We start from the raw sequence: 18609 nt of genomic DNA on the forward strand, positions 1-18609 counted from the left end.
TAGTTGAAGCTGGGGAGACAACTGAGGATGTATAGATGCAGGTATTTGGACTTTGAAGGGTACCTGCTGCAGGCTGGGTCTTTTGTGCTTAAATTATGTAGCACATTGTAAATAATACACTAAATCTGCTGACATTCAAGTCACATTTCTGTGGTATTTCTTAAGGCAATGATGTGATGAAGCATCCAGGTGGGGACACTTCGCATCTTTCACTGATCCCGTCCCTCCCTCGAGAGGGAGATTTGATTTTCACACCTATTGTAAATACAGACTTGCTAAAGGTCTAACTTAAAAGATGAAATCAAGTTCAATTTGAATTTAATTCAGACCTCTTTACACTTCAGTTCAAATGATGTTTGAAGGAAATGGTTCCTTCTTGTTGCTCATTAAATGCGGGACAGGTCATGTTTTACTGTCCTTTTTATGACCGAGCCATTTACTGCTGCAGTGGCTTGGCCAGCTATGTGATCATTTAATCATTTAACGACATTGTTTTTCTCTGTCTAGAAGACCCAAGCATTTTTCTTTGCAATGCAAATAATGAAGTGATCTGGCATTGCCTGCCTAATGAAGCAAGGAATCCTTCAAGTCTAAAAATTTCCTGAAAAACAATGCAAAGAGCGTGGCAGGAGAAACGGTGATGAAGTGCCGGGTAGCTTTCAGTCCCTGTTTTGCCAGTGTTTCCTAGCACGATGCTGCAGCAACACCTTCTATTGCAAAAACACAACTCTGTTTCTCACAGTAGGGAGAGCCAGGTCTCCATCAGGGGCCATTTTTGGGTACAGCAGGGGCTCTGAAGGGAATCCTTGGGGATAATGGGGTGGGATTTTTCCTTTTACCAAGCACAACTTTGAAGTGCAAGACGCAGTCTCTTCTGCTGTTGTGGAGCACACACGTGCGGTAGGCTCATGGGATGTTCATACGGGGCAGTCACTAAGGCTGGTTCTTGCTTCTCCATTTCTGTAAGCTCCTTAAACTCCTCCCTGAGCAAACATGAGAGAAGAACTGGATTCCTGCTTCCCATCTGATGAATGTGTGCTCTCCTTAAGTGCTCCTCCAGCAGAAGTACTCCCCGCCTTGCCCCTCTGCTCAGACACCCTGACACATGCTAGGATTGATTTAGAGCTGCCTTTGTCAGGCAGTGTCTTAAAACACAAACCAATGAAACAATAAAAAGCAATAGTCTGATACTAATGAAACACATTGTAATTAGAGCTGGCTGGGAATTCTCCAGTGAAAACAGGCTTTGAAGGAAAAAGGCGAATTCTCCGATACTGCTATTCCATGCTAAGCACTTCCAAGTGCTTCAAAACCTTGTGCTGGAGTCCAGGCGTGATTTTCTAGAAGCATTGCTGCTCTCCTGCCAGCCTGCTTCATACCCAGCCCTCAGGATGAAGGCAACCCTTTCGTGATGCCCTTCCAAGCCAAAGCAGCTGGCCAGACCTAACCATCCAGCTCGGAGCTGGGCTCCTTGGCTCTGGGCTATTCTGTGTGTTCAGGAGCGAAGGAACTGAAACTCCATTGTTCATAGTTTCCAAAAGCAACGAGACAGATCCTTCAAGGGTTAGCAGATAAAAAAAGCACCACTTCTAGCTCAGGAAATGCCCAAGCCATAAATTGTTCGTGGCTGGGAGGGTGCAGCAGGGAAGCACTGCTGGGGGGTGGCTGCTCTCCTTCCCAGAGCATATACCTCTGTTGGCAACAGGCTGTTGAGCTGCCTGGATCCAATGTATCAATGGCTCACGGAAATTGATATGATTTCTTTTGGTTTTATGGCTTTATTGGAAAGCATTCTGGGAGCTTCATCTTAACCTGAACACGTTAAAAGCTTCCAAATTTCCTGTGATGGTGCCTTAGTTTTCCAAGCACAAAGTGTGCTTTTGGGCAAACACTTAACTGGGGATCCTGGTTTCCTCCAGAAGGCAGCTCTGCTAAGAGCATCAGCTAAAACCCGTTGACTTTACTTGGCAAATCCAAGTAACAGAGCACGGTGCCACTCCATAGGTACTTAAATCGGACCTCACCAAGGACTGTGCGCTGGGGCACTTCACACGAAGGCTCAGGATGTGACCCTTACCCTCTTCTCCCTCTTTCAGACGGCCGCCCGATTGGCGTGGAGGGGATCCAGGTGCTGGGCACAGGAAATCTCATGATCTCGGACCTCACCGTGCAGCATTCTGGCATCTACGTGTGCGCCGCGAACAAACCCGGCACGCGGGTGCGACGAACCGCGCAGGGCAGGCTCGTGGTGCAAGGTGAGCAAACTGGGTCTGGCAGAGCGACGATACCCGCTTTGCTGTGCCCTTTGCACGGTCTCTGCCTGTCTCCTGGGCACTGTGATAGGTTGGTGTGGGCTTCTTGGATAGTGTCAGACAAAGCACTTCTTTTCTACACATGGTTTTGCAGGTGGGTGTAAGTCTCTGTGTCCCAAACAGGTGAGTAGTGGCCAAGCATCATTAAACTGGGGCCTCAGCTGCTGGGTTGCAGTGGCTGCCCACCTCCTCAAGGTATTTGGCTTGACAGCACGGGCTGAGTTAGTCAGCCAAATCACCTCTTACCCTCTCCATGGTTCTTAGTGATGTGGGGACGCGGGCACTGTTCTCATATGGGATGCCTCTGCTTGATGGAAATCACAGCTACAGTGATATCCAGTAGTGGATATCACTCTCAGAGTATTGCTCCCTGACCTGAAATGGCCCGAGTAAACGTAAAGCCATTTCCAGGAAGTCAGCAAGACCCTTTGCTGTAGCAGTTGACGCTGTGTCTGAGCTCTTTGCCCCAATGTGGGTAAAGCACCCTTTGGGGTTCGTGCCCAGGGAGTGCAGGCTGCTCCCCGTCCCCACAGCAACTGTCCCGAAATGTCACTCGTAGAGGGTGATTCAGCCCGGAGCAGCGATCAGCGCTCAAGAAACCAAGCAAATCCCCTCCACATGCTCCGTGCAACCAGTCTCCATGGTGAGGGGAGCCAGGCAAGTGTTTCAGAAGGCAAACCCAGCTGGCAGCGTGCTCTGAATGGCAGTAATCCGCCCCTGATTACAGGCACTCACCTCCTCTTCAAGCTAGTCCACTTAAAGCATCTCGCACTCTCATCAGTTCACTCATTAACTATTGACTGATGATATCCTGAATCTAAAATTACACGCCTCCTGCTGGAGCAGGCTAATTGAACCTTTCATGCTGGTGATGGGGAAAGTGCCCTGCTCCAGCCCTGATGCTCACCTGACAGGTCCTGGGAGCGGCTGCCGGTGATCCGGCACCACAGGGCTTGTGCAAGGCTGCAGTCCCTGGATGCTGGCATCCCTCTTCCCTTTTGCCTTGGCAGCATCAGGGAGCGATGCAGAAAGAGAATGTGTACAGGGCTGCTTGCTCCTCCTGAGTCCCAGGTGATAACAGCGGGGGGAAACTTGCCATCTCTTTTGCTGCTGCATTTTTGGGTGAGCAGTGCAACGAGTTGGCCTGGAAGTCCCATTGTTAAGAGAAACAGAGCCCAGGCATTGCGAACAACCTGGCTGTACTGATACAAACCATTCAGAGCTGCTGCAGGATGGCTCTGCACGTGGTGCATGCAGCTGAGGCCGTGAACCCAAACGCAAAGCCGATGTCCAGGTATCAGGCAGGCAGAGCCGAAAGAAATTCCTTAAAAAATCTATGAAGTTGTAAAACTACAGCTATTGAATGCTGTTGGCTGCTTCAGTTAGCAATTGGATGAGAGGGGAAAGGCAGCACAACTTCTCATCGCTACGGATCAGCAGTTCTCAGTCTCTTTGGAGAGTTGAACAGCACCCCCGAGCAGTTGCTCTGTAGCGTTGAAGTACATCCAGGGTAGGATCACTGTGGATTTTCACCTGGAAAACCAAGATAAGAATTTGTCCCCAAAACTGGAAAAGGAAAATGGAAAAATTGGAAAAGGAAAGGGTCGTCGGAGCCCTTCGCCGTGGAAGGGAGTTGCTTCTGTGATCAGGATTAGCGAGAAGTGGGAGTGGTATGGAGAAGCGTGGCCAGGAGCTGAACCCGTGCTGCCATGCACAAAGTGTTCGTGTTTAGGGGGCCTGGCCACCCCCAGGGGAGCAGCTGGACTCATCCCAGGTTTGCTCCCCCCTCCCTCTGAAGCAGCTTCTCCCTCTGAATCTCATTTTGCCGGAATTTTCCAGCTGAGAGGTACAAATGATTGCTGTTAGGTTTGTCTGGGAAGAAAACCCCGATAATGACTGACATGGGAGACTGGGGGTTTGATCTTTGTCGAGACGTCAGCGATGCAAATTACATCCGCAAAGAGAAGAAAAGCAAAGAACAGGCCATCAAAAGCCTGGCTGGAGAGGAAGTTAGCACAGGGCTGGGACAATGGGAGCGTCCTCAAAGCATGCCAGGCCAGGTACTTGCTGCCTTTATGCGGGGCCCTTGAAGTGCCTGGAGGCACAAATTAACTTGCCCCGCGCCTTTTGAAGGAGGCACGGTTTTATATGTGGGAAAGCCGGGCAGAAAGGGCCACGTTTCCTGCTATAAGGCGAGGAGTTAGCTGGGGCTTGGGAGCACATCCTCCCTCCTGCTGCCACCTCCGCCCCGCTGCGGGCTGCCAGCGGCGGTCCTCATCCTATAACAGCATCCCCGGAGGTGTCCCGTCGCAGGGCTCTGCTCTCGCTCCAGCCTTTCACGTCGCAGGCTCTCCTTCAGATCATCTTATTATCTTCCTGGGAATTCCTCCTCCCTTCCGAGGATAAGGCCTCAATCCCCCGCTCCCTCCCTCCCTGCCCTCCCCTGGCCGTTCGGGCTCCTTTGATCTCTTTTGTGAGGTTCTCCCACAAGAAAGTTTCCATTTTCTCTTTAAGATCCCGGCGCAGCCATTTGAATATTGCTTTGTGCCGGGCTGCGATTGAAAGCCTCGCGGGGGGAGCCGAGGAAGGGCCGAACGCTGAACGGAGCCGGGCCGTGCGTGTGGTGCAAGGGACGAGCAGGCTTCGGTGGCAAGGAAGGGGGAAAAAAAAAAAAAAAAGAAATCAAAGCGCTTTTGCTCTACCTCCTGCGCAATCTTTTGTGCTTTATTATGTGTTTGGTGTCATAACAAACTGACGGGCTGTGAATGGCCAGATGGTCACCAGTGTTCTCCGCTCCACGCTTCATTTCCTCCTGAAAGCTATGCAGAAAAATGAGATCCCATCTCATAAATGAGTGCCCATCTCAAGGCCGGGGTTTTGAAGGCACCGCTGACAATGGCTGCCTTGTTCGCCCTGCTTGCTGCTGGCAGAGCCGGGCATCGCTCCGTGGTCCAGCAGATCCGGCCACCGCTGCGTTTCCTGATGTTTCTCCCATCGCCCCGGCTCGCTGGCGTTGGCGAGCCTTGGCTGCGGGCTGGAATTTGTCAGCAGAGGTATCGCGGTTACTGGTTTAGGCTCGGCGCTGTGGTTGGCCTCGAGTTTAGCCCCGGCTTAAATTCGTGCTGCAAAAACAGCTCCAGTCCCTGCCGCGTGGGTCCGCGTGCCCCGGGGAGCAGAGCCCATCCTGTGCTCCTTTTCCTCGCCAAGAAAAGGAGCCGTGCAGGGATAAAGGCAGGAGCTCAGATCTCATCCGTCGGGGTGCAGGAGCGAGCTGGGGTGCCTGCGCCCTCCGGAGCATCCTCTCTGGAGCACGCAGGTAGGTGACACGGGGACGTTCACTGCGGAGGAGCTGCAGCCTGCGCCGTGCCGGGACGAGCAGGGCACACGATACTCGCTGACAGCCGAGGGACAAACGTGTGACAGCCTCTCCTGGTGTGGGCTCTGCCCGGCTCCCAGGGGACGCACTCACAGTGCCCGTCTTTGGCCGTAGGAATCCCTCCTACAGCTTGAAGAGTTAGTTACTCACCTAAGCATCCGCACACCTGTGGGCAGCGGAGGAGAAGCAAAGTGAGGGGCAGTTCTTTGTCTACCTCCTGCCACCTGATGCCGTGCTTGACCGACCGCCCTGCTGACCGGTCTTTATAACCTTATTGTGTATTCTGCTGGCCTGATTTATGAGATTTTGTGCTTTCCAGGTTATTCTTCCTTCTCCTCACCCCAGTCTCCCTCCCTTAACCTGCTACTCTGGCTAATTGAGAATTAACGAGTGCTTAGCGCTTCGGTGGGAGGTGCAGGCTGTCACCTGGCCCTGGTACCTCGAATTTCCCTGGAACAAACGGCACACCCCAAGCTCATGCCAGGGGCTGTGGCCGTGCAGGGAAGCTCCCCGTTCCCTGGGGTGGGGCTGGTGGCCGGTCCCTGCTCAGAGGAGATGTCCCCAGGGGCATGGGGCCAGCCCGGCTCTCCCGTTGCAGCCTGCTGTTACGGTGCGTCTTGGCGCTGTCACAGTTTGGTGAGCACAGCGAAACCGACTCGTTAACGATTCTGAGGGTGGTATTAAAAAAAAAAGCGTTATTGCTTTTTGATACCAGTGTCACGCCTTTAAATATTCATTAAAACTGCGTGATCCCCTCCCTCCCATTAAGCCCCGAATAATCAACGCTCCGGGTTCCTCGTGCTTCTGTTCCTATTGATGCGGCAGCAGGAGGGCATCTCCCCGCAGCAGTGTCTGTCCCCATGTTCAAACCCCGGTGGCACCCAGCCCGTGTCCCTTCTCTGATGCTGTCAGGTGCTGGTAATGGGGACAGGAGCCTTCTAAGTCCATACAGTCATCTTTTAAGGCTTCCCGCTGGGGTCTGGTGCACCAAACACCCAGTTTCTGCTGCAGCCTGGGCCTTTTTGCTCCTTTTGCCCTGAAAAGGAGGAGGGCAAGAGCTGAGCGGGACAGAGCAGTGCCCACAGAAAGCCAGGAGGAGCGGAGCAGCAGGAGGACAGAGCTCAGCACCATCCAGCGAGTGGCCACCCACTCCTCAAAGAGTTTGAGTGAGTTGAACGGGTGGCCGGGGCTTTGCTCTGGTTGGGTTTAGCAGGACAGCGAAGAGGAGGGAGCGCAGGATCCTTAACGAAGCTGCCGCCGGGAGCTGGGAGCTGGCTGTGCCCTTCCTTGGCATCGTGTTTTGCGCATGCGAGTGTCATGGGCACAACCTGTGGGATGGAAGCAGGGAGGTGCACGGCCACTTGCAAAATAATCGCGCCTGCAAAAGCACGCCAGCACAAAGCGGGGGGGCGGGAGGTTAAGGGAGTCTTGAAAATCAGGTCTGTACCGCGACCCAAAGGGACCATTCACTGCGGGGCAGAGAGGTTTCTCGCCCGTTTGGCCACGCTTCCAACTTGTATGGAACCGATCCTGAATTTTATTTTAATTTCTAAGTCTAGGGGGAAAAAACGTGGAAAGGAAAAGAAGGGCAGCGCATTGACTGGCACCCAGGGAAGTTTAGCAGGAGGCTCTGGAAATGTGTGTCCGTTAGGCTGTTGGGATCAGGTTCAGCAGACCCGAGCGGCAGCAGAAGTGGCCTGACCATAAACTCCGCCGGGGGACACCCCTGACTGCTGACATGAGTCAGGGCTGCCATGCTCCGCTTCCCTTTGATTATTAAAAATGGAAGAGGGGGCTCCTGCAAGGCAGAGCAGCTCTGCAGTGAGTTTCTGTGCCTTCCTGCTCGCGGGACTTACCGTCTGCATGGCTTTGCTCTCAGATGCCGGCACCTTTTGCTGCGTTTTGGCCCTGCTGCAGTGGTAACGGTGCTGGTCCCTTGCACACGTGCAGCAGGGGAAGGGTTTTATTGTCCTTTTATTGTCCACAGCAAACCCCAAGGGTTCTTTTGGCCACGAACCACAAGGCTCTGCCCTGACATAGCAGCTCCTGCTTGGAAATCCCATGCTTGGAAAACGCCCGTGAGCGGTGCTGAGCGCGTCTCCCTGGCTGATCTTGCTTTTGTGGAAAAATTTAACGCCGGCCGTCCATTGTGTGACGCTGGTTGGTAAATTCATTACGGGCCCGTGCCTCTCATCTGTTTGTCTTCATTGTGGCTGCTGCTGGTTCTGCGTGATTTTCGGTCCCAGCAGCAACGTGGAGTGTATTTATCACTTTGCCCTTTGAAGCGTAACTGCTCGGATAAACTCACCTATTTGGCAGTGTTTTGCAGGCCGTGCTTTCTGTAGGCTGATACACTGCTTTATTCTGATAAATGATTTTAAATCTATTCTGAGCTGCTAGAAGCGGGAGAAATCGCTTTCTGTTTACAAACCCTGATGTTGAAGGTAAAAAACATTTGGTTGTGAGGTGAGCAGCAATTACAGGCTCCGCGGAGTCTTCTCCAAGGCTCGGCAGGACCAAAAGGGTCCCGGGCTGCAGATCTGGGGTAAAAAGAGCTCCCCAGTCCGTTGCCGTCAGGAGAATCTGCAGCAAATCCAATATTTCCTGGGGACAGAAGAAGCTGCCAGATTGCTGTATGTACATCCACACTTTACAATCTGTTTGCTAATGCCGTACGGGTCCTTTGGGTGAGGCCATGGGGTGTTGCTCTGCCGTTGAGCAGGATTTCCCACCCAGCAGTACCATCATTGCAGCACGTAGTTGCTGTCTCCATTCCTCAGCATTCTTTGTGCTGTCCGTGCATGCTGGTTTTTGCAAGCTTCTCTAGTAGAGGGCTGACTTCTGCCGGGGTGATGGATGTGCTTGGTGCCACGCTCAGCAAAACACCATGCACGCTTTCTCTTTTATACGTTACCTGCTGCTTGTGCTGTGGGTTAGCCAAGTATACCTGGATCTGACAGCACCGAGACTTCCCTTCCCCATGTTCCCAGGCAGATGAGGCTTATAGGAGACCAAGCTATGAGGCTTGTGCCAGGGCGAAGTGAGATCATCATGATTTTTCTCATCCTTCTCCTTGTTCTTCCCTGCAGCCCCTGCGGAGTTCGTGCAGCACCCCCAGTCCATCTCGAGGCCCGTGGGGACCACCGCCATCTTCACCTGCGTGGCCCAAGGGGAGCCCCCGCCGCAGATCACTTGGCTGAGGAACGGGCAGATCCTGGAGACCAGTGACCACATAAAGCTGAAGAATAACAACAGGTAAGTCCCCGTGCGCTGGCCAAAGCAGCTCCAGGTGTCGGGCAGCAGCAGCCTGGAGTCACCCTGCACGGAGGACTCATGTCGCTACCTGGTGGCCCAGAAGTAGCTGTCGCTGCGGGAGTATTTCATGTGATTTAGCTACAAACAGGATCAAAATGGACAAAGACAGCTCGCACTGGCTTCAGCTTTTGCACAGCCGGCTGATTTGAGGCAGATGTGGGCGTTTTGGAGCGGTCGGTGAAGGCTGGCAGTGAGCAGTGGGCTCTGCGAGATGTCCTGGTGAGCTGTGCAGCCTTGCTTGCTGTAGCCCCATTGTGCTGGGCGATGGTTTGTGTCCTGGGGGCCGAGATGGGCACGAGAGATCCAGAGGCACTGCCACCCTGTGGCTGGGGCACCTTGCTCGGGGAGGGCACTGGAGGTGGCTCAGCTTCAGCGGGCGAGGTGGGCGGCTGCCACGCATCCCTCGGACTGGGGCACTGCTCCCTTGGGAGCGAGGCTGGATTAAAAGTCAGCATTTTGAACAATCTTGACTCCAGTGGGGGGCCTGGGAGGGAGGTTGGCTTTCTTTCTGTGTTAGCAAAGGGCTAGCTTGAAGATGGTGGTGTTCAGAAGCAGGATTTGTGGATTTGACTTGGGCTCTGATACAGTAAAACACTGGAGCATCCTCTCTGGTCCTACCAGCTGCACTTTGTAGGCTTACAATTTCAGTGCTCTGTGCTTCATTATACCAGGACGTCAGTGATAGACCTTGACTGATGATGCAGGAGCCTGGCAAAAGTTTTTCTTTTGTCCTGATCCTCTTCTGGGTATTTCTGGAAGGACCGGAGGCTGTCCCTGAGGCTGGCAGGTTGGGTGCTGTACCGCAGTGGGGGAACCATCCTTTAACCCCTGTACAGCGACCTGTTTGGGTGTGCAAATGCCTTTACCCCTGTTTGAGAGAATATTCGCGTGGAAGCTGACTGTCACTGAACTTCAGCCCTTTATCTCACCGGGGAAAGGTGTTTTCTCTGAGTACTAAATAAATAACTGCATTTCCATGCAAGGGGACGGGGATGTTTGTACTGCAGAAATGATACGGTGCGATGCTCTTAGCGTGAAAATTACAAGTTGACAACAGTTTCTATGGAAATAGCATTGAACAATATACTGAAAAATAATAGGAGCTGTGTTGTAAACCTAAATTATTGGTAGAGGTTTGTACTCTATAGTGTCATATAGCTGCTGTCTGTGTTAACAAACGTATCTCATGAATACAACCCCACCTCGATGGAGGGTCTGGACTTTCAGTGTAGCCTGTGCGGGCACTATGGCATGTATGGAGAACAGTGCTTTTATTTTTCTAAGGCTCTCTGTAATACAGCTGTTTGCTTTCAGGATTGAGGCTTTCGTAAGCTTTATTATATGAAGGACAGAAGGATGTGAGTTGCAAGAAGGATAAAGTGTGGATTGTAATAAGATCTTCTTGATCGGCGGAGGTTTTTCTGTGCTGGAAGTTTTTAGAAAGCTTTGGCGAACTTTGTGCATGCACACACGGACACCACTCGTTCCAGGCTCGTGGTGTTATGGTTCATGTTTTCTGAGGCATGTGTGCCCTTGTCATACGAACAGACCAGAAATGGGAGAAGGGAAATCAGTGCATCCCCTTTATTGACCAGGTAAGACTTAGATGGACGTGATGATCTGAGAGGTCTTTTCCAACATACATGACTCTATGATTCTGTGGCCAAAGACTTTTTACAAGTGGTCATTGAATCCATGACAAAACTCACACTGAGTCCAGATCTTTGTCTTTACTGGGTGCCTTGCCTGTGAAATCTTACCTTTCCACTGCTCAAGGAAGGTAGATGTAGGGTCTTCGATTGTGGTCACGACTCCTGACCAGGTCCCAGTGCACTACACGTGCATATTAACTGAGACTTGGTGAACATTGTAATAGTATTTTATGGCAATCATTTAATGCAATTTAGCTCCAGTCTTCTCCATTGCAAGCTAAACGATCAAATTACATTGCATCTGTCCCAGGCTGGGGGAGCTCTGCCCGTTACTGGGGCTCAGCTGACGTGTGGCATTTTCTTAAGCTATAGTAACGCGATCATAAAGCTGAGCCATAAGGCCATCATGCTTCATAACGTTCAACTTTTGGCTTCTTTTGCCCTAGTTTTGGTCTATTCCAACCCTCAGCTTCAGGAAAGTGGCTGTGCCTGGTGGTTTCCAAAGCTGTCAGTCTGAAAAATGCCCTTGCTCGTACAGCGTGGCTGGGTGCTCCATGAATCGGAGCCATGAATTCCTCCAGGAATCGGAGGAAACAAATCAACGACTGGTTTTTTTTCGGAGCTTTTTCAAGTTGTCCTTTGTTTCATTCCCATGGGCATGAGTAAGTGCTGTAACCCTCTTAGTTCCAGGCAGAATCGGTTTGTGATTATGCCTTGGATTTATCAGCCTATTGCACTTGGAAAATATTTGTCCATGTAAAGATGGATCGCAAATCTACTAGTAATGAAGCTGCTAAACTGCACCGTGAGCTCTTTAATTAGATTACATGGTTTCCTAGAAAATTCATTTGGATTAAAACTCTGCTTAATGTGACAATAAAGGTCTGAATGCCCCCAAAGGGATTTTTTTTTAAAAAAAGACTAAATCATCCCAAATCGTATCATGTGCTAATTGATTGCAAAATGTATCATTGTGAAGAACCTCACTCTTGCAGACGAACGCAGCTGGAAGCGAGGTCCAGACCTGCAGGACATGGGGCATGTAGCTGCAAACCCAAGGAGAACAAACCCTCAAGGTCAGGGGGCTTCAGAAGACCGTCCTCTTTGAGGTGGGATGGCAACTTCAGGGCTGGGCTCCCTGCAGGTTGGCCGTGGCTGCTTGTACAACATCATGCGGGTCTCCAGAGCCACTCGCCATGCGACTTCCAGCCTTGCAGTGCAGTAACATAAGCCTTTCAGGCTGTGTCCGACAAACACCTCTTCCCTCGCGGTCCCTCTGACCGCCTGATGTGTTGACGGTTTCTTGACACATTAGCGTTAAAGATCAGCCTTCTGCTGTGCCCTCTCCAGAGGTGGTGGTTGTGTTTGGAAAATGCCAGCTGTGTGGGAACAAAATATCCAATCGATGATTAGCAAAAATCAAAAGCGGTTCTGGGCTAGCGGATAATTGTTGATGAAAAATGCATGAAGGCTCAGGTGGAGGGAATTGTGGGGTTTTCCATTAAAAGCTGTGAATAAAAATCACCGAAGGGGCTGACGCTGGGGGTGTCTTGCCATGCGATGCCGGGGCTGTCGGCGTGATGCTGCACTCAGCTCTGCTCTCGGGTGGAGAACTTGGTGGAGCCTTTTGGACTTGAGTGGAGCTGCCCCTGATAATCAGAGATGCCGTGTCCCCATCTTTCATGGGGTGATTTGGATTGATCACGATCCAAATGCCCCAGCCCGAGAGGTGCAGTGGGCTTTTCCAGCTGAATTCCCACCTGGCATCAGCAGCCCGGCCTGAAAGCAGAGGTGTCGCCGCAGGGGGAAGGGGTGGTGACTGGCCACATTAACTGTGAGCTTGTGGAAAATCCTGCTTTTTAGGTTATTACTCCAAAATTTACAAGGAAGCATGAAATAGCACCCGAATTACTGCTCTGAAAGGTTTACTGCTTTCCTTCCTTTAACCCAATCAGGTTCAGGGGGATAATTTTCAGCCCCGAAGTATATCACACCGTGGGGTTTATATTGCCATAATAGCAAGGAACAAAGGCCAACATCTTCAGAGGAGGCAGGCTCTAAATATTGATTTTCCAAGGAGATTTTATTTACAAAATGGTAATTAAGGGACTTCATTTGTTCCACAGGAAAAAGGCGACATCAGAACCCGGGCTCAGGTGGCATTTGCTCTCCTCGGTGACCTTTGCTTATGAAGTGTCTCCTTTTTAAATTCTTCCTCGCTGGTTTGCCCTTGTTTTAGGGCTCTGCGAATGACTCGCTGTAAGGGCCTTGGACGCTCAAGGCTCATCAAAGAAAATATTCCTCTGCAGTTGAACTTCGGGACGACTTTGCTTTTCTTGCACTGGTTGTGTTACTTAATCCTATTGCAGACAGGGAGAGCGGGCTTCCCGCAGAAATACCCATGCAGCCGGGGCAGGACAGCTGTTTTGGTACCAAACCCAGGGAAACTCCAACCTGTCATTTGCAAGGTGGCGTTTTGCCATGAAACCCATGTTAAATGGGTTAACCCTGGTCCCTTCGGGGTTCACACCCCCACAAACTCTGGATTTTGTAGGGATTTGACACCTAAAGGAAGGTGCAGGTTATTTATGCAACGAGCTCGAAGACCTTTGGTGGTTCTGGCAGGGCACCGCATAGAAAATCCCAGCTCAGTTCCCAGAAGCATGACAAATAAGTGCGCGGAGGACCGGGATGTGAACCAGCTGCTCCTGATTTAAGCATAATTTATGGGTTTGACTTTGTGGGGAAGACGCGTGGGGAGGCTGCGCGGGCTCCTGATCGCCTTCGCAGGGAGGGTCTCGGCGCGAGCAGCGGGGCAGCCGCCTGGCCCTGCCTCCCGCAGCGAGCGCGGGTCCTTACAGAGGAGCTTCGAGGCAGGACGGAGCCTCTCATGGGGCAGCCCAAGCTCAGCCTCCCCAGGGTTAGGTTGGGTCCTTTTTCTCTCCAACGCCGGTGGCCATTGATGGAAGAAAGCTCTGAGGGCTTTCCACTTTGCAGCAGAGCTCTGCCAGCTGTCCGTGCTGTCACAACCAAAGCAGGGATCTCCCCTCCTTTCCAGGAGCTCTTCCCGAGGTGTTCTGTGCTCCCCTGCGGTCCTGTGGGTGTAAAAGCTTTCCTGCTTTCTGCCGGGACAGGATTCAGCTACGTCTGTGATTGCAGTCTTGATTCATGAAAACAGATCGAGTGGCAGCCAGCTCATCCCGTTTTGCAGAAAAGATGCTGTAAGACAAATCCCCGTCCTGCCAGATGCTGTCCCTTCCCAGAGGTGCAAGAAGGAGCAGCATCTCTGACCAGCTTTGCAGGGCTTTGCAGCCAGCACGGGGCAGGCGGATGGCTGGGATGGTTCCTGCAGCGCCATGCACCCCGCTGGGGCCGGCAGCATCCCTCCAGGGACCCCACCGGGGTGAGTCTGTAACCGCAGAGCCGGGCTGCGCCCCTGGCTGGCGTGCTGCAGGACCTGCTAAACATAAACCTGTCGACGTGGGAAGGGATTGTTCTCCTGTGTAACGCAGTCCAGGGAATTTCAGTTTGGGCTAGGAAGCTCTGTATGGTATTTAATTTTTGGAGACGTAAGGACACGCTTAGGGAGGGCTGGGGACGATCTGCAGTGTCCCTCTGGGCCGGTGAGTGTCACCCTTCACGCCTTGCACCCTATTCTCAGCCTGGACCAAGGCAACCTCCATAGGCAGGGCACTTCTGCAAGGCTGCCAGGGCACAGCACCAAGGGGAAAAGCCCCTTTGTAGCGTGCCAGCGGCTGGCAGCCCGTAAGGAATTGAGGCAGAGCAGGGAACGGTGCCGGGATGCTGGTGCTGGGCGTCTGCGTGCGGCCCCAGCGCATTTCCGTAGCCACCGCCACTGCAGAGGGGCTGAGCGCTAGCGGCAGCCTGCTCCGCATTAATTTCATCACACTCCCTCCTTTGTGCGCCTGTGCGCGCGCACGCTGCTGTCCTTCCAGATGGGCCCCTCTTCTCCTTTGTGCTGCCGAATCGATGAAGAGGCCGCCTTCAGTTCTCAGACTTTTTTTTTTTTTTTTTTTTTTTCAGAGTAGCCTTTGGAAAGCCGATCTCCGGTCAGCGGCCCGGACCCCTGACCCGAGCCAGATCAGTCATCTTGATTGCCTCCGAGCTGCGAGACAGCTTGGGAATAGGCGGCTTTCGAGCTGCCTCCCGTTTCCCTCCGTGCCGCGGCTCGGCCGGGTGTGAACGTGCAGCAGCTCCTCTCCCCACTTCCATCACTGCCTGTCAGGGCATTGTGCGGAGCCGTGACGGAGCCCTCGGCTCGCCGAGCGCCTTTGGTGACCAGCAGAAAGCCTTCTGGCATCTCGCCGCGCCCGACGTGCTCGCGGCGCTGCCAGTCTGGCACTCGCGGGAAAGTTTCCCAACAGCAGATGTCCCGAAGTGACAGATTTTTTTTCCCCTTGACGGGAAGGAAGAAAAGGACGCCGCATATTTCAGATGGTTGACGCGCGGAGACGCTCTGCGCCTCCTCGCGCGGCAACTACATATTTCCCTTTTGTTTGAGCTTCCTTAAAAAAAAAAAAAAAGGCAAAAAGCAAAAAGCGGCCAAACCTGGGAGAGCTGGGGACCACGCCGTGCCGCGTCCTCTGCATCCCAGGGGTGCTGCACAGGGGGGAATTTTGTCGATAATTCGGGTGGAGAGGCACCAGCTGGGGTGCCACTGGGGTGCCACTGGGGTGCCTGTAATTCACCGGCAGCCCCTGCCCTCCTCCTGGCTGCTGCCAGCAGGTTTCAGAGCTCACGCCGGGGCTTGCAGCTTGTAGAGCTCTGCCTGTGTGTGTTAGAGGGCCCGGCAGGGAGAGAAAGGCCTTGTTTTCATGGACCTGGTGTGTAAGTGCCACCACCCCGCTGGGACCTCTGCAGAGAGGCAGCTGGGATGCCCGGCTCCGGGTGCCAGTGGCCACCGCTTCCCAAACAGGCTCCCCTCTCCCCTCCTGTCACTGTTTTAAACTCAAAGCAAACAAATACGCTCTTGGAGGCAGCGGGGTTTAAGTGCTCCTCATTGTTCCTGGGCAGCTTTGTGCCTGGGAAACTTGAGGCTGCTCTCGACGTGCGTGCCAGCCCAGCCTGGCTGCTCCTGGTGCCCAGATGCGCAGCGGCTGCGCGAAAATAATCGCGGCTTTGACGGCGCGGGAGGAAACGCCACCACTCCCTGCTCACATCTGCTTCGTGCAGGGCTGCGAGTGCAGCTTTTGGACTTTATAATCCTTCTGCCTCCTGCCGTCTGCCCTCGCAGGAGTCGGGCTTTGCTGGCACACTTGAGCATCGGGTCTCTCCTCCCGCCGCCCCCTCCCGGCTCCGGCTTTCTCCTCCCATTTATTCAGATCCGTGGAGCCTGTGGCTATCGGGGCTTAGGGCTGATTCTCTAAAATCACCATATCAGCTGAAAACATCACATTTGATATTCCATTTACAATGTTACCAAGGAAACAAAGGGCCAGGACATAAATAGATGGCTGTTAAACATTTGTTCGCTCACCATGGCCCTGATAATTTGCAAGGCAGGAATACAAATGTTAAATCAACAGCAATAATAAATTTTAATGCAGGGAGCCCAATATTTTGCCGCAATTAGAAGAAGCATTCATTCTGCCGTACAGGCAGGCAGTGGCAAGTTAGTTATCATCTCCACCTCCCATGTTTCATCTGCATAAAGGGCAGCTTTGGTGATGACTCCCCAAAAGCCGTGAAGCACCCCTCACATCAGCAGAGGTGTAAGAACATCCGAACGGGACTAAGAGCATCATAAGCCTATTTTATCGTTACCTTCCTGAGCTCCTGCCTTAAGGCTGGTACAACATCTCCAGCACTAAAGGCTGGAAACAGTGCGGGGAGACTTCCCCCAGCCCTATGTCTTGGACAGGAGATGCGCTGGGTTTTTATTTATGGGGTCTTGTGCCTGCTGAATACTCACAAATTGAATCGTTTTGTTCCAGGCTTGATTTCAGGAAGAGAGCAAGCCCTGGAGAGAGCAGAGCTTTTGCTGATGGGTCTCTGTTTGTAAATAAATGTTCTTAAGACAAGCTGTTTTGCACACTGAATGGCAAGATAGCGCCAACGTGCTGCACATTTATTTCTGAGTCAATGCTTGCTGCTGTTGTTTTAAAGATCCGGGGCTGGCCCTGAAGTTGCCCAGCAATCACCAGAGGGCCATGCAGCTCAGCAAGGTGTGAGGTGCCCACATGTGCATGGGGTCTGCTTGTCCCTCCGTACTCGCATCCCAAGTGCAATCCTGGGGTTCAGGACGGAGATAATCTGCCCCTCCTGAGGTCCGGGAAATGCCACATCCACCTCCTGAGCTTTTATTTCCCCAAAAACCACCCTGCAGCTTCCTGGGGTCACAGCGTGCGTGGCCCTGGAAATGGAGGCTTGTTGGATGCCCTGCCCTCGCAGCCTCGGCTGGAGGGGGGGACTTGTGCTGGAGAGCGCTCAGTGTGATGCTTGTCCCTCTCGTGTCCCCACGCAGCACCCTCTCCATCTACGGGATCAACCAGGCGGACGAGGCCATCTACCAGTGCATCGCCGAGAACAGCGCCGGCTCCACGCAGGCCAGCGCCCGCCTGACGGTGCTGTGGGCGGACGGGCTGCCCGGGCCTCCGCAGGCCGTGAAGGCCGAGACGGTGTCTGCAACCACCATCCAGGTGTCGTGGAAGGAGCCCCTCCAGAACACCAAGGAGATCATCGGCTACGTGCTGCACATTCGGAAAGCTGCAGGTACGTCTCCACCTTCCCCGGCCTTGGCAGAATTGAGCCATGAGGCCCAGTAGGTAAGGCAGGCCTGCACTGCCATAGACGGTGCTGCCATGTCCTCCATCACCCCCATGTTTCTGAAAGACAGAGATGAGGCAGTAACGGTGATATAAACACCAAAAAAATGGGGAGAGTGAAGCTGCACGGTCAAATCTTGCTGCTCACGTAGGTCTCTGGCAAAGCACACAGAAATGTAAGCAGAAAAGGGTTTGGGCAGGTACAGATCCACGTTAGGGACCAAAGTTGCTGCTTGCAGCATCCGTTTAGTCCCTTTAGCTCTTGCAAAGCCTAACACAGCTCTGTTCTTTCTTCCCACTTCAGATCCCGTGGAGATGGAGTACCAGGAGGCTGTCAGCAAGAGCACCTTCCAGCAGCTGGTGACCGATTTAGAGCCCTCGACCAGCTATAGCTTCTACATAAAGGCTTACACCTCCCGCGGTGCCAGCAAGGCCTCAGAAGTCACAGTGGTGAGCACGCTGGGAGAAGGTAAGGAACGCTTTGCACGTGGGCCATCAGATGCTAAATCCTGCTGTGCGTAGCAGCGGCGCCAGTCACCCCGATACCTTCTCTGAGTGCCTTGGCCCACAGCCTGTGTTGTCGCAGCTCCTTGTTCCCACTCCTCCTCATACCCTGGGTTCTTGTGTAAAGCTCACTTGTACCGTTACACGGGGATCGCCTGATGGCCTTAAACGCGGCGTTACCTCTCACAGCTTGTGTTGTTGTGAGTGCAAGTCGATCCTTTTCCGCCGTCTGGTCGTGTATTGCAGCTGCTGTGGGCTTTTCCTAAACTGCTTGCTAAGTGCAGATTTCCTGTTCAAGAAATGTCTCAGCATTCTCCAGCAGCTCTGGTACTTACAGTTCTTACTTGATAGGTGCCACATCTTTCTGATTTTGTATTTTGTTCTGCTCTACCCTGGAGGAAAAAAACACCGAGCTGAGCCGTCCAGACCCCCAAGTCCCTGCCTTGGAGCAGCCCTGTTTCAGTGGGAAGTTACAGTGTTCTCCAAGGCTTTTCCCTGCCTTGGCCTCCCAGACGTGGCTACCAGTTTGCGTCCCCAGTAAGAAGGTGGGTGCTCTGACGCAGGGCACTTGCCTGCAAACCACAGTCCCAGCATTATTTGTCAAACATCATCCATCTGGCAGTGGCATCGCAGGAACATTTTCCTCATCTCGTGTGCCTCTCCAG

At 52.8% G+C, this 18609-nt stretch overlaps 1 protein-coding gene across 4 annotated transcripts in view; it reads left to right on the forward strand.

The window, feature by feature from the left end:
• IGDCC3 (immunoglobulin superfamily DCC subclass member 3) overlaps window positions 1–18609 on the forward strand; it is a 91044-nt gene that overhangs the window by 61872 nt on the left and 10563 nt on the right. For all 4 annotated transcript variants that reach the window (XR_014588604.1, XM_083849966.1, XM_083849967.1 and 1 more), the window contains 4 exons: window positions 2097–2255; window positions 8778–8943; window positions 17140–17387; window positions 17745–17909. Coding sequence is in view for 3 of the 4 variants with exons in the window: in XM_083849966.1 (XP_083706092.1) it covers window positions 2097–2255; window positions 8778–8943; window positions 17140–17387; window positions 17745–17909 (738 nt within the window). In the remaining variant the exon portion in view is untranslated. The remainder of the gene's footprint in view (window positions 1–2096; window positions 2256–8777; window positions 8944–17139; window positions 17388–17744; window positions 17910–18609) is intronic.

This window comes from Anser anser (assembly GCF_964211835.1).
Source record: "Anser anser genome assembly, chromosome: 10".
NCBI classification, from domain to species: domain Eukaryota; kingdom Metazoa; phylum Chordata; class Aves; order Anseriformes; family Anatidae; genus Anser; species Anser anser.